Source organism: Suncus etruscus, chromosome 4 (genome assembly GCF_024139225.1).
Source record: "Suncus etruscus isolate mSunEtr1 chromosome 4, mSunEtr1.pri.cur, whole genome shotgun sequence".
In the NCBI taxonomy this organism is placed as follows: Eukaryota; Metazoa; Chordata; class Mammalia; order Eulipotyphla; family Soricidae; genus Suncus; species Suncus etruscus.
The window spans coordinates 146,319,261-146,335,361 of record NC_064851.1 but is presented as its reverse complement, the minus strand read 5'-3'; the positions used below and the strand labels follow the sequence as shown (position 1 = coordinate 146,335,361).

Below are 16,101 nucleotides of genomic sequence, written 5' to 3'. Positions count from 1 at the left end.
CTGGATTATAATTGCTTACTCACTGCATACCCAGAAGGCGCCTTCTCTGTCTGGGCTGGCTTTAACCACAGATGTTTTTGATGATGAAATGACATGCAGCCTGTGTGATCAGTGCAGCCACCTACTCAATTAGACCAGCAACTTGCTGAGGCAGCGGCAGGTGTACTGGAACGAACCTCCTGGGTTGGAGGGGAAAAGGAGATTTCTGTCCCTCTGTCAATAGGCTTTCTTTTCAGAATACCTTGGCTTGGGGTTAGATTCTGGGCTCTCTGTTTTGCCTAACTGTTATCTGTGCTCACTCCTAGTTTTAATTTTTTTAAGTTTTTTGAATCACCATGAATTACAAAGTTATTCATGAATTTCAGGCATGCAATGTTCTAACGCTAATCTCTTCACTTCCCTCTGCCAGTTTCTCCAATTTCCCTTCACCCATCTTCCTCCTACACCCACCTCAATGGCAGACACCTTTCATTTTCTCTCCCTCTACTCCTTTTAGGCTCTGTGGTTTAAAGCACTGTTACAAATAAGGTATCATGCATGTCACTTTACCATCTTTACCATGACTTTAGTCATCCAAGATCACTTCCTTTTATCATTGTAGTGGTTCCTGACCTCTTTCACACACATTCCTTCTACCCCCTGCAAGCTTACTACTAAGGACTAGTTCTGCTCTTAATATTTTTTCTTTGGGGTGGGGTGGTGGTGGAAAGAGAAGCATTTAGCACTGCTAGAGCTTACTCCTGGCTCTGCATTTGGGAATCATTCCTGGCAGTGCTCAGGGGACCATGTGGTGTGTCAGGGACCGAACCCAACTCAGCTGCTTGCAAGCTAAGTGTTAACCACTGTTCTATTGCTGTGGTCCCTACTATGTTTCTTTATATCTTGCACATGAGTGAGATGATTTTGTGTCTGTCACTCTCTGACTAACATGACTCAATATAATGTTCTCTAAATCTATCACATAGCAGCAAATTTCATGACTTAGTCTTTTCTTTTTTCCTGTTTTGTTTTGTTTTGTTTTTTGGCCCACACCCAGTGGCTATCAGTATCAGAGGTTACTCCTGGCTCTGCACTCAGAAATAACTCCTGGCAGGCTCGGGGGACCATATGGGATGCTGGGGATCGAACCTGGGCCCGTCCCAGGTAGCCATGCTATATCAGTCTGGTCCATTTTTGTCTTTTCTTACCACTGAGTAATATTCTACTGTATAGAGATACCATAGCTTCTTCATCTCTACTCCTTGTCTTCACAGAAGTTCTGATGTTGGGGAAACCCTCAGGTGCTCAGGGGCTCTGTGTTTAGCAGAATGCCCTTGGAGATTCTCAGGGAATTAAGAGTGTGGTGCCAGAGATCTAACTGGAGTTGTAGCTTGCAAGACAAGCACCTTAACCCCTGTATTATCTCTCCAACCTCGGTTTTTATATTATTATATATTTTATATTATTATTATTTATTTTTGGGCCACACCTGGTGACATACACTCCTAATTATGCATAGCTCAGAAATGGCTCCTGGATTGGGGGACCATATGGGACACCAGGGATAAAACTCAGGTCTATCCTGGGTCAGACCCGTGCAAGGCAAATGCCCTATCACTGCGCTATTGCTCTGGCCCAGGTTTTTACATTCCTAAAGTGTCATAAAACAAACAAACAAAAAAAAGCTGTATGCAGCCTGTGAAACCTATATTATTTACTTTCTAGTCCTGTAATGAAAACATCATCAGCTAACCTTCAATTTAAGACCTAAACTGAGAACATTCCCAGAGGACCCAGAGTACTAATGATGTTGTTTGTAGATAGTAGATTTCTGTGCTGACTTTATCACTTTTCTCTTCCCTTTTTCTCCTTTTTCAAGAAATACAATCCCTCGGACCCTGCTTTTGCATATGCGCAGCTGACACATGATGAGCTGATCCAGTTGGTCCTTAAGCAGAAGGAAGCAATAAGCAAGAAGGAGTTTCAGGTTCGAGAACTGGAAGACTACATCGACAATCTGCTAGTCCGGGTCATGGAAGAAACCCCCAATATACTTCGAGTGCCAGGGCAGGTTGGCAAGAAAGCAGGAAAGATGTAAATCGCCAGCCTTTGGCACTAAGCCTTTGTGTGTTTGAGACTTTGTTCTCAGCTGCTCCTGAGGTCAAGGACTCAGAAAGGGCCTGATAACCAGCCTGCAGCCTCCATATCAAGGCTCTTATTCTTATCTAGGAAAAGTCAGTTTTATCTATTGACACCAGGTTAATTATTACAATGAATCTTTTTACTGTACATTCCCTGGGTCTTACTTGTAAATGCCACTGTGCCTTTAAATATGTTGTAAATAATTTATACTCTGACCCAAGATATGTTATTCTTTGATGATTTTGAATGGTCTGGAAGTATAAGTGTATTTTTATTAGGGGTTTGATTTCCTTGAAATCGACAATTTAAAAATACACAGTGTCTTCTAGTCATTAAAGATTGGTGAAATACAAAGGGCCTTGGGTGCTGTGTTACACAAAGTGGCAGCTAACACTAAGTTCTGGTCCCATCTAGATCCACTGGGTTGCTCACACTTGGGCTTATTGCTCTAAGTAGAGCAGAGGCACTTTCCTGCTGCATGTACTTTGGAGACTTGGAGGAAGCTCTTTTTCCACTCTGCAACTTTACAGTTATTCAAGCCACAAAGAGCATGCACTGCATGGGTCCATGGGATGGGGTGGGATGGGAATGGTATGACAGGAACTGGAGACACTTGGCATTCAGCTAGAAGTGGATCTGTTTTCTCTGCAAGTGGCATCATTGTCTTAATTAAGGATCAGGTGACAAAGGACTTCAACAGGGTCCCCTGGATCTCCCCCCTCCCTACCCTCCTCCCCTGGTTTCCATGACAGCTTTGCCAGGCATTCCTTCCCCACCCCCCCTTGTTAGACTATTGTGAAGAGTGAGAAACTATACTTATTTTCTGGATTGCTGTTCTTTTAAAAACTAGATCAAGACATGGATATATTTTTTGCTTGGGGGACTCACTCAATGATGTCAAGGGTTAGTTGCTCCTGTCAGGGCTTAGGAGGCCACATGGGATGCCAGGAATTTAACCTGATGAAAGGCATTAACCCTATATTCCCTGAACTATTGCTCTGGCCTAACTATTTGGGGGAAGGGGGGAGTTTGGGTCACACCCAGCGACGCTCAGGGGTTACTCCTGGCTCAGCACTCAGAAATTGCTCCTAGCAGGCAGGCTCGGGGGACCGTATGGGATGCTGGGAATTGAACCGGGGTCCTTCCCAGGTTGACTGCATACAAGGCAAAACACTCTATGCTGTGCTATCACTTCGGCCCCACTCACTGTATTTTTTTTAACTAGAGCACTTTTTTTTTTTGGTTTTTGGGCCACACCTGGTAACGCTCAGGGGTTACTCCTGGCTATGTACTCAGAAGTCACTCCTGGCTTGGGGGACCAAATGGGACTCCGGGGGATAGAACTGCGATCCATCCTAGGCTAGCGCTGGCAAGGCAGACACCTTACCTCTAGCGCCACCGCGCCGGCCCCAGAACACTTTTCTTAAGTTGCTATTAACCACCAACTTGGATTATTCAGGTAATTTCTTTGTTAATGATCTAATTATGGGATTTTAATTTTGTTTTGTTTTGGGGTCACATTGGCAGAGTTCACTTCTGGCTTCAGGTTTAGGAATAACTCCTGGAAAGCTTGTGGGAGGATTGCATGGGGTGCTGGGGATTAAATCTCGATCAGCTGCCTGGTTACTCTGGCCCCAGCAACCTAATTTTGATATTGGAATGTTTTGCTCAGTTTTCCCTCCCATTTGTGAGGGAAGCTCCTTACATCTTGACATCTCTCCTGGGGGAAGAAGTCCTAGGCCAACAGAGACACAGATATGCTGTACACAGAAGCAATTATTAACTGGGAGTCTCGCCTGTTTGCTCTTGTTATTGACAATAAGAAGCAAGATTATTGGCAGCAGAATCCCTTCTCCTCAGAATATGTTTGCTACATCAGTTGTCTGAACCCTTTAATCTGAAGGATATTGACTAGCTTTTAGTTATCTGTAGCTATCATATTTAATACTGTCCTATAGTACTGGAGACTGCTGCACACTTCTCAGATGACTTGTGTTTTTGTAGCCTATAAAATGTATTGACTTAGCTCTGAGAAGAGCCATATAGTAGTCTCTTGAGTGCTAAAAATTTTCATATATATATTTTGCAATTTATTTTTACTTGATATCAATGAATATTTAACTGTGATAACCCAAGTGCACATCTTTGAAGAGCCCAGGGGAGACTTATATTGTTCACGAAGGTAGTTGATTTGGAAGTAATCTGCTGCTAGGAACTCAGGATCAGTATTTGGGAGCATGTTGGAGAGGGATCTTCAGATAGAAGAGTGTATTCCTGTGCTCTGAAAGTCCACTTGAAAACTGAAGAATGAAAGACTGTTTGTGTGTCTGTGTGTCATGCACATGCTGTGTTTGGCTTCTGCCACTAGTAGACTAAAAACTCAGTTCATAGCATTCCTGCACCTCACAAAATAACCTGGAGGGGTTAGTTATTCATTCTTGAGGAATTCACTGTGGGGGAAACTGAGGGGTAAAATGTGTGCCTGGTCTGAGTCGTCCATCAGTTGAGGGTGTGGAACTGGATGCTGAGCTGCACTCATGGGCATGTGTCTGGGGCAAACAGTACTCCTGTCCCAGAGAGCTGGGCCTCACCCCTTACCCCTCTAAATGCTAATCTATCTGATGTGGCAGGTGCAACCCCTTCTTTGGCCTCACCTGGATGCCTACATAAAGAGCCTTAGGGATGTATGGAAGCATTTGATTAAATACCTAAGTCTCTCAGTGAACTTGGGCTGCATATCAACTTCCTGAAGACACTGTTCACCCTTTGCCAATGGCTGTCCTTGACCTACCACTACCCCAGCTGTGTTTGCCTCAGCAGGGTAGCCCAGTGGAAGAGCAAGAAACTGTTCAGCCCTGGGAAGAAGGTCCCAGAGCTCAGCCACATACTTGAAGGTCAGGGGCAATTTATGTGAACTCTTTCAAGATCTTCCCCCCCCACCATGGATCCATGCTCCTTTTTATCTTTCTTATCCTTATTTTATTTTAAAGATGTACCAGTTAATGGTCCTTCATGTCTGTAAGAGAAATCACCTTCTTCCTAATAGCACGCCAGCCTTATCTCTGGTTTCTCCAGTCTGTTATGTGCGCTACCCACCCTCTAGTAGCCAGTTTGGGATTTTAGAATCATTTCCAACTTTGTTACTTTTATTTGTAAAATTATCTAGAACACTAAATAAAAAATATGTGACTTTGTACGTACAAAAAAATGTCTTTTGTTTTCATGCAGAACCTCGCTGGGGAAGGAGGCTTTTCCTCCCCCCATCCCTCGGTCACTCAGCATCACTCACTTGGAATCCTGCTACTGCCCCCTGGCCTGCTGTCCTTTTCCCCTGCAGAGGAAAATGGGGCATCTCAAATCTCTCCACTGTGACATGCTCTTCCACCTTCAGGGACCACGATATTTATCTCACAAGCATCACTTGTCAGGAGGCATCTCTTAATGCTGATCAAAGTTCTTCCTTGGCTTCCCTTCTCATCTCATCCCCCCTGTAGGTGAAATAGTCACTTTTGGGGCTTGATTTGAATCCAGACATGGACTTAGGATAATTTTTTTCCAGGGCCTTATGCTTCTGAAGCATGGGTTCTACCATCAAGCCTGTTCCTGGCTGCTTTCAGAGATAGCTATTTATAACTACAGATCTGGTTGGACAGAGACAGGCAGTGCCTTGAAGTTCCAGGGTGGGGTGCAGAACATCCCTGAAGGCTTCCCTGGTTTTAGCATTGGTGTCTGGGGACCACCACAGAAAGTGAATGAAAACAGCTCTGAAGACTGGGAGGAGTGTACAGCAGGTAGGGTATCTTACACGCAGGGTCAATTCTTGACTCCCCATATGGTACCCTGAGCCACACCAGGAGTGATTCCTGAGCACAGCCAGGAGTGAGTCCTGATCACCACCAGTGTGACTCAGAAACAAGTACAAACAAGAAAACAGCTCATAAGACTTTGAGCCTGGCATGGGAAGGCCCGAATGCTGCCTTGACACCGACTTGCTCCAGAATAAGTTCATATGACACCCTGATGACTTGGAAACAGCAACAACTCGCTTTTAAGGCAGGCTTCCCTGTATCACTACCTAATTGTGAGATGAAATCAGAAGATGCTCTGTGACACCCTGACTTTAACATAATATCTGTGCAAAAACCAAAATCTCTAATTATAGAAGCCTGCCTGTAACAATCGTGATTGAGAAGAACTTTTTCTGGGACCATGAAGAAATACTCTGGAGTTAGACAACTTAGTATGCCCAGAGCCTGTGATTGGTCTTATGGCAAGATGCTTCATGGGTAGGATCTCCTTGTTTTTCAGCCAAAGGTTTTTCCTTTCTATTTCCCCCAACTCTTGCTGTGCCTTTGCAAAAAACTGCCATCCCACCCTTTTATTCATTTTTATCTTTTAAATAGGTGTCTGACCTTCTTTTCACAGAACCTGGGGACGTGGATTATGTTTTTACCTCATTTCTGCATATTCTAAAAAATTAAGAAGAAATCAAAAATTGAGGATGGGGTTCAGGGTCAAGTAGTCTGAGGTGCATTAGTGGAGAAGAAAAGGACAGAATTAAATATCCAAGCCAACGTCAACAGCAATAGAATCAAGAGACCTAAACTCTAACCATCTAACCCCATTAAATGGGGCCTGTTATACTGGCAGGCCAGGGGGCAAAGGCCTTAAAGGACTTTGTAGATCACAATGGTGTCAATAAAATAAAATTAAAAATTAAAAATAAGGGGCCGGGCGGTGGCGCTAAAGGTAAGGTGCCTGCCTTGCCTGCGCTAGCCTTGAACGGACCGCGGTTCGATCCCCCGGTGTCCCATATGGTCCCCCAAGCCAGGAGCGACTTCTGAGCGCATAGCCAGGAGTAACCCCTGAGTGTTACCGGGTGTGGCCCAAAAACCAAAATAAATAAATAAATAAATAAATTAAAAAAAAAAAAAAGACTTTGAGCCTGGGAGAGAAGCTGCAACAGTTCCAAACATGGGAGGCCTGGTCTCTGGGTCCAGATTACTGGCTAGAGCTATCTAGGGATGAAGAGACCCAGTTCCTGCTCTATTGGTGGGCCTAGCACTCAATCCACTCACATTTATGCTCCAACTTAAGTGGCTCAGACCCAGACCAATTTCAATGAAAAGTAACTGCCATGTCAAAATTGGGAGGCCTGAGACTCTAGGTGCTTAATCATCCTAGTGGTACATTGTGTGACATGCTGCGGCATAGGCATCTCTAACATTCACAGTATTGACAGCACCCCAATAGGAACATGGAATATTAGACGAGAATGTTATATAGAAGCTCACTAGGCTCAATTGATGAAAATAGAAGACTCAGCTAGCACCTAACAGCTCAGCAAATCCTTCGACAATAACTTACTAACACCATGATGAAATATATGTTGTAGCAAGTAATAGAAAGCAAATTATTTGTGCCTGCTAATGAGGCAGGTTGTGGTGTGTGTGTGTGTGTGTGTGTGTGTGTGTGTGTGTGTGTGTGTGTGTGTGTGTGTGGCGGGTTAAACAGCTTGGGACATTGTTGGAGGGAAAATTACACTGGTGGTGAGATTTGTCACAAATTCTTGAGCACCTGAGCGCTGCCGGGTGTAACCCAAAAACCAAAAAAGTAAATAATAATTGTTATTGTGGTATAAGAATCTGAAGCACTGGGGCTGGAGCAATAGCACAGCAGTGAGGCCTTGCATGCCTTGCATGCGGCTGCCCAGGATGGACCTGGGTTCGATCCCCAGTGTCCCATATAGTTTCCCAAGCCAGAAGCAATTTTTTTTTGGTGTTTGGGTCCCAGAAGTGATTTTTGAACTCATAGCCAAGAGTAACTCCTGAGCACCACCGAGTGTGGCCCAAAAGCCCAATCCCTCCTCCCCCCCAAAAAAAAGAATATGCAGCACTGTTAATCATACTTTTGGGGGGAGCCACACTCAGCAGTACTTGGGTTACTCCTGGTTCCGCGCTCAGAAATCGTTCCTGGCAGGCTTCGGGGACCATATGGGATGCTGGGAATTAGACCCAGGTCAGCTGTGTGCTAGGCAAATGTCCTACCTGATGTGCTCTCACTCTGGCACCTGTTAATCACACTTTTCATGCTTACAGCAGTCCCACTCCATACCCACTTACTGAGAGCCACCTTTTCTACCAGTGAAGCCTTCCAGTTAAGTTCAGTTGTATAGATAAAATCTTTAGTCAAATTCATTTCTTTATAATGTTGTTGAGTGCAAAAAAGTCCCTGCTGACATTAAAGGAAAGGATGTGACCCGAGGACTTGGTTTTATTATGTGTCATTTCTCTCAAAGTCAGTTTCCAAGAACCCGGTGGTGTCTACATTCAAAGAGGACTGTTTATTGCAGAGCTGGGGATGGAGCCCAGCGCATCACACATGGCAGGTGCCCACTTCACCACTGAGTAATGATGCTGGAACACTGCAACTAAAACTCATTTATGAAAAACTTTTTAATATCTCAAGGTGATTCAATAATACATTTTTTTTTTTGGTTTTTGGGCCACACCCGTTTGATGCTCAGGGGTTACGCCTGGCTATGCGCTCAGAAATCGCTCCTGGCTTGGGGGGAACCATATGGGATGTGGGGGGATTGAACCATGGTCCGTTCTACGTTAGCGCTTGCAAGGCAGACGTCTTACCTCTAGCGCCACCTTCCCGGCCCCAATAAATGCTTCAAATAAAAATAAAGTGCAATTCTTGCATGCAAGAGCACTGAGTTCAGACTCCAGAACTGTAAATAAACAACACAAAATACTGGGGGCCAGAGAGAGTATAGGAGGTAGGCACTTACCTTACACAGCTGACCCTGTTTGATCCCTGATTTCATCCAAGTAACACATAGTGTCCTGAACACTGCCAGAAGTGACCTTTGAGCATGAGTACAGAGCCAAGAGTAAGACCTAAACACTGCTGGGTGTGGCCCTAAACGAAACTAAAAAGAAGGTCCCGAGTGGTAATATGGCAGGTAGGGTATTTATTTGCACATGCCAAACTAGTTTTGATCCCTGGCACTCCAAAGGGTACCCTGAGTCTACCAGGAGTGATCCCTGAGGACATAGCCAGGATTAAGCCTAGAGCACAGTCGGGTGTAGCCCCAGACAAAAAACACATACACACACACACACACACACACACACACACACACACACAAAATAAAAACAAAAACACCCCAACAAAACAAAAACACTGTTCTGATGCCACTTCTTTTTTTTTTTTTTTTTGGTTTTTGGGCCACACCCTGTGACGCTCAGGGGTTACTCCTGGCTATGCGCTCAGAAGTTGCTCCTGGCTTCTTAGGGGACCATATGGGACACCGGGGGATCGAACCGCGGTCCGTCCTAGGCTAGCGCAGGCAAGGCAGGCACCTTACCTCCAGCGCCACCGCCCGGCCCCTCTGATGCCACTTCTTAAACTTTTTATATGTAACAAAGAAATAAATTTAGTATATGTTTAAGGGACCAGAGACATAGAAAATAGATAGTAATTCCTGAGTGCAGAGCCAGAAGTAGCCCTTGAATAGTGCTGGTGTGACCAAAACCAAACAAACCAAAAGCCAACTTTGTGTGTGTGTGTGTGTGTGTGTGTGTGTGTGTGTATCTCTTCTCTGTCTCTCTGTGTCTCTCTATTTCTCTCTCCTTCCTCCTAAGTGTCTCTCAGGCAGTCCAGGGGCCACTCCCATTGATTCTTGACCATCCAGGCTGGTGACTGTGCTGTGGCCAGAAGATGAAGTACTGCAGTGGTAGGGGGCCCAAAATACATTTCTTTATGATTATTAATAAACATTTGGTTTGCAATACTCCATTTTGGAATTTATACACCCAACTTGGAGTATATAAATCCTCTCTTTTACTTTATGGAGTTCCCTCTTCTTTCTCCCCCTCTATCCCCTTTTCATATTTCCACAAGTAAATTTAAGGAATATATGGCATGACTACTATTGTATATACCAATTGTGTGTCTATCCAGGAGTTGTGCAAAAATTTCTTGAGTGTAAAGGGGTGGCAACTGGGAAAAGTTTAGAAAGCCTTGGTCTAGTTCAGGATTGTGCCTTTGAGAAACACCGCTTGTGCCTTCTATAGGCCCCTGGAATGGACCCTCACAGGAGTTGGTCAGCTTATGACATATGTGACCCTAAACAGGGGAGGCAAAAGCCAGATGCCTGACCGGGCTTCTTGCAGTCCCTTTCTCTTCAATCTCCTTTAGAAAGAGCTCAGGCTAGGGCTAGAGAGATAGCACAGCTGTAGTGAATTTGCCTTGCATTTGGCCGACCCAGGATGGGTGGTGGTTTGAATCCCAGCATCCCATATAATCTCCTGAGCCTGCAAGAAGTGATTTCTGAGCTCAGAGCCAGGAGTAAGCCCTGAGTACTGCTGGGTGTGACCCAAAAAACAAAATATAAAAAGAAAGAGAGCTTGGGCCTGCCACATCTGCACCATGGTGGGGGCTGACTTGTCAACAGTCTCTCATCAGGATCCTCTTTGTGCCAGGTACCATCAGGACACTGGACAGAGAAAGCAAAGTCTGTCCCATTTCCAAGGCAAGGCTTTTGATGTGGGAAAGAGAGAGAGGCTTGAGGAACATCTGTTAAATTGATCGCTGCTGTCACAGAATGATGGTGACCCTTAGAATAATGTGTCTATCCTTGTTTCCTGGGGGAAGCCAAGCTATATCCTGCACCAATCACTTTTCCCCCTTGAGAATATGAACCCTGGACTCACTTGTCTTACAGAGTATTCCATCTTCTGACCTGGGTCTTGTCTACTTGCCATCTTGTTCTGGGATTATGTTTTCCTAGGGTATCACACAGACAGGAGGCAGAATTACCCCTCCGCTCCTGACAGTCATAAAAATCACTTCATCTTGACTATGAGTCATGTTAGGGAGAGCAAATTTTCAAGGTTTCTGTCCTGGAAAGAAAATTCTGCAATAGAGTCTCACTTAGGGAAAAAAAAAAAAAAAAAAGGCAGGGTCTGGAACAATAGCGTGGCGGTAGGGTGCTTGCCTTTCATGTAGCTGATTCAAGATGGACCTCAATTTGATCCCCGGCTTCCCATATGGTCCCCCAAACCAGGAGCAATTTTTGAGTGTATAGCCAGGAATAACCCCTGAGCATCACCAGTGTGGCCCAAAAAAATAAAAAAAGGGGGGGCATTTAAATTCAAAATCTGCACAAAATTGCATCACAAAGAGTCTGATGACAGTTACAGTGCTTATTTGTAATCAACTAACTTCACATTGATCCCCAGCACCATATATGCTGCCCTAAACACTTCTAGGAGTTATCCCTGAGCATAGAGCTAGGAATAAGTCCTGAGCACCAAAGGGTGTGACCCTACCATCTGTGTGACCCTACCATCTGTACCCTACACAAAAATAGATGTTTCTCATCACTGACCAAACAAGTGGAAGCAGTGATAAATAAATGAGACTACATTAAACTAAAAAGCTTCTGCACCTCAAAGAAAATAAATGATGACTAGAATGGAAAGACTGCCCAAAAACCCATCTGATAAGAAGTTAATATTTAAGATATGTAAGACACTAGTGGAGCTTACCATGAAAACAACATTTAACCCCATCCAAAAATGGGAAGAAGACTGTGCTGGAGTCATAGCACAGTGGTAGAACATTTGCCTTGCATGCAGATGACCCAGGATAGGTCAGATTCAATCCCCTGCATCCCATATAGTCCCCTGAGCCTGTCAGGAGCCATTTCTAAACCCAGAGCCAGGAGTAATCCCTGAACATCGCTGGGTGTGACCCAAAAACAAAAATAAAAAAGGGAAGAAGAGATGATCAGAAATTTCCTCAAAGAGGATATGGCCAAGAGGCACATGAAAAATTGCTCCACATCATTAATCATCAGGGTGATGCAAATCAAAACAACAATGAGGTACCATTTCACACCACAGAGACTGGGACACATCACAAAGAACTAAAACAATCAGTACTGGTGTAGATGTGGGGTGAAGGGGACTCTCATTTACTTATGTTGGGAATGTCAAGTGGTCCAGTCTCTTTGGAAAACAATATGGATATTCCTCAAAAAATTAGAAATTGAACTTCCATATGATTCAGCAATACTGCTCCTAGGAACATTCTCTAGGAGCCCCCAAACAGAATGCAGAACAGACCCCTGAACTCCTATGCTTATTGCAAGAGCACTGTTTACAATAGTCAGAATCTGGAAACAAATCAAGTGCCCAAGAACAGGAGTGACTAAAGAAATTCTGGTATATCCACAAATGAAATACTACACAGCTGTTAGGAAAAATGAAGTTATAAAACTTGCTTATACATGGATGCATAAGCGAAATGAGTCAGGGGAAGAGGGATAGACATAGAATGAACATAGTCATTTGTAAGATATTAAAAAAAGATAGTATTATCATTACTATTCAAAGGCAATAGAGATAAAGGCTTGGAGGACCAGTGCCTGGTAGGAAAGTTGCCACGAATACCAGTGGAGTGCACTTAGGACAGAGAAGGGACCACTCTGACAATGATAGTTGGAAATGATCACGCTGGACAAGAACTTGTGCTGAAAGGAGGTAAAGTGATATGTGTGCTACCCCTTCAGAAACAATATTGCAATTACAGTGTCTAAAAGGGATAGAGATAGAGATCAAAAAAGAAGGGGGAGGAGGAAGAGGAAGAGAAGGAGAAGGAGAAGGAGAAGTCAGCTACAGAGTCAGGCAAGCGAGGAGTGGAGGTAGGGTTGGGGGGAAGGAGGGCAAAAGGAAACTGGGGACATTGGTGATGGGAAATATGCACTGGTGAAGGGTGTTTGTACAATCACCTCATACACTGTACCTCCAACCCTGGGTGAACGAGTCTGAATCAGGGTCACACATGAAATAACCCAAAGCAGGCTGAGGGTGAAACACGTAGTCTGTCTTCTACCTCGTATCTCCACCAAGTTGCCTGCCAGAACTACAGAACTCAATTTGGGGGGGGGGCACACCTGGCGTTGCTCAGGGGTTACTCCTGGCTGTCTGCTCAGAAATAGCTCCTGGCAGGCACGGGGGATCATATGGGACACCGGGATTTGAACCAAACACCTTTGGTCCTGGATCGGCTGCTTGCAAGGCAAACGCCGCTGTACTATCTCTCCGGGCCCAGAACTAAATTTTTATTGAGTTAGAGACCACCCCAGGTGGGAGAGTAAGGACAGATAGCTCAGGCTATCCTGAGTCAGTTCCATCCAGGTTTACATGTAAGACAATCTCTATTTGGGGGTAAAACCAAGTTGTAACAAACAGATAAAATGAACCAGGGATGAACTTTGTTTTGGGTAAAACAAGGTATAATCTAACAGGTGTTGTTCAATGTCTGACTGAAATTCAGTCATGAATAACTTTGTAATTGTGTTAGGAAAAAAGAAATTTCATACATACCAAAAAAAATAGATGATGGATTAAAAAATATTTTTTAAAGTTTCTCTTTTTGATAATGTAAAGAAATACTTTTAGGGACATGTTTTCCTTCCCCAGTAAGAAAGTGAAATTGTACTAACAAAACTACCGGCTTACCTCTGGGTGCATATGTCCTGACATCTATGCACCCAACTACCACAGTAAATCCTCCTTACAGCCTTCACATTAGGGCAGATATCTAGGAGGGACCGGGCTCTCGCAAGGCTGTGGCAAGACGCCCCCTTGTGGTATGTTGAGTAATTTGAATGTAAGGAGAGTGACCTTGCATATAAATTACTCACTGGTTTTTATCTTGTTCTACCTTGTGATGATGGTGGATGAGATACTTCTAAAAGAAAATTGGGGGGTGGTGCGGGAGAAAGCATTTGCCTCACATGCAGCGGACCCAGGTTCCATTCCCAGCATCCCATATGGTCGTCCCCCAGGCACTGAGTATAGAGCCAGGAGTAAAAACTAAGCACTGCCAGGTATGGCAAAACGAAACAAACAAACAAACGAAAAGAAACAATTTTCATATTCTGGTTTGGCAGTTTTCTGGACCCATAAGGGGTCTATTCATCAAGGAATGGAACTAGATGTGGGGAAGAAGGGACTAATGCTTGATTTTTGTGTTTGTTTTCTTTTGTCCTCCAATGTGGTGCTCAGGAGGCCCAAGGCTGTGGTGCTGCTGAGCTATGTGGTGTCAGGGATTATCCCCAGTCACATCAGTGGTGCTCAGGGGACTCCAGGGTGATGCTGGGGATTGAACCTGTGCTAGGCATGTGCCCCAAAAAGCTTTACTAATTCCTAGTTCCTAAATATTCTTTTTTTTTTTTTTTTTTTTTTGGTGGAGAAGGGGGGGTTTGCTTGGCTATATTCAGGTGCCAAGAATTCCTGCCAGGAATCTAATCTGTGTTAGCACATGCAAGTTTTCACCTATTTTACTATCTCTTTAGCCCCTGATTTGTTTGTTTGCTTTGGGGGCACACCCAGTGGTACTCAGGGGCTAACAGTGGCTCTGTTCTGAGGGGTCATTCCTGGCTAGTGCTAGATACCAAATGTGGGGTGGCCACTTCGAGGTAAGCACCTTAACCCCAGTGCTATCTCTCTAGCCCAAAGCTTTGGAATGTTCCTGTTTTGCAAATGCTTCTATTTATATTGGAATCATCCCAAATTCTTCATTTCTTTAGTAAAGTCCATTCACCGTTGTGGAAAATGGAAAAAAAATGGAAATCTGGCTGAGTTATGTTCATGGGTTTATTTTATTTTATTTTAGGTTTTTGGGCCTTGCCCGGTTGAGCTCAGGGTTTACTCCTGGCTCTGTGTTCAGAAATTACTCCTGGTAAGCTCTGGGGACCATATGGGTTGTTGGAGATTGAACCCGTGTGAGTCAGCCTAATGTAAGACAAATGCCCTACCCGCTGTGCTATCACTTCAGCCCCATTCATGGGTTTATTAATGCCTAGTCAGTACAGCATCCTGTCAGTCCACAGAGCTCTGAGGCACAGAAAGTTCTGTTAAAAAATAAAGAAAATTCTGTTGGCCCTTAGCAAAATAAGGCAGTTATAGAGTTGCTGAGAGCAGAGAGGTTATTTGTGAGTGAGAGAATAGACAGGTGTTTTTGTTTGCTCTTTGACCACACCCACTAGAGCTTAGGGGCTACCCCTTGGCTGCACCATGCATTCCATCCATTTGAGCTAGCTTCGTGACCCCAGATTCCTTTATTTTAATTATTTTGGGGATGCACCTCTAGTGGTTATCAGAGGTCTCCAGGCTGTATCCAGATGTTTGGGGGACATTTCAGGGATCAACTGGGATCAACTGCATGCAAGGCATGTGTACAAACCAGTTGACTGTTTAACTCGCAGATGCCTTTATTCTTAAAATTTAAATATCCTATTTAAAATGATACACGGACATTGTGTTACCTATTCTTTTTATAATAATAATCGCTTTTATTTAGAAAAGTATTTACTTCCGGGCCGGGCAGTGGCGCTGGAGGTAAGGTGCCTGCCTTGCCTGCGCTAGCCTAGGACGGACCGCGGTTCGATCCCCCGGCGTCCCATATGGTCCCCCAAGAAGCCAGGAGCAACTTCTGAGCGCATAGCCAGGAGTAACCCCTGAGCGTCAACGGGTGTGGCCCAAAAACCAAAAAAAAAAAGAAAAAAAAAGAAAAGTATTTACTTCTAGAATAGACCTTTTTGTTTGTTTGCTTTTGGGCCACACCCAGTGATGCTCAGGGGTTTCTCCTGACTATGAGCTCAGAAATCGCTCCTGGCTTGGTGGACCATATAGGACACCGGGGGATCAAACCACGGTCTGTTCTAGGCTAGCCCGGGCAAGGCAGATGTCTTACTGCTGAGCCACCGCTCAGGCCCCTAGAATAGATATTGTTCTTACAAGGGACTATCTGTACTTGTTAGTTGCTAGAAAAATAACCTTATCTCTTAATTTACTGTGAAATCGAAAACTAACATTTTTGTTTTGTTTTGTGGACCACACCCAGAGGTCCAGAGGTGCTGAGGGCTTACTCCTGGCTGTGGGCTCAGGCATCCTTCCT

The 16,101-nt window shown here is 44.4% G+C and overlaps 2 protein-coding genes across 2 annotated transcripts in view; one reads left to right on the top strand and one right to left on the bottom strand.

The window, feature by feature from the left end:
* The window catches only part of RAB11FIP1 (RAB11 family interacting protein 1), a 45,067-nt gene extending 42,924 nt beyond the window's left edge, over positions 1 to 2,143 (top strand). The window contains exon 5 of the mRNA XM_049771830.1: positions 1,859 to 2,143. Coding sequence (XP_049627787.1) covers positions 1,859 to 2,077 — 219 coding nt within the window. The 3' untranslated portion in view covers positions 2,078 to 2,143. The remainder of the gene's footprint in view (positions 1 to 1,858) is intronic.
* PLPBP (pyridoxal phosphate binding protein) overlaps positions 1 to 16,101 on the bottom strand; it is a 261,670-nt gene that overhangs the window by 152,183 nt on the left and 93,386 nt on the right. The window lies entirely within an intron of this gene.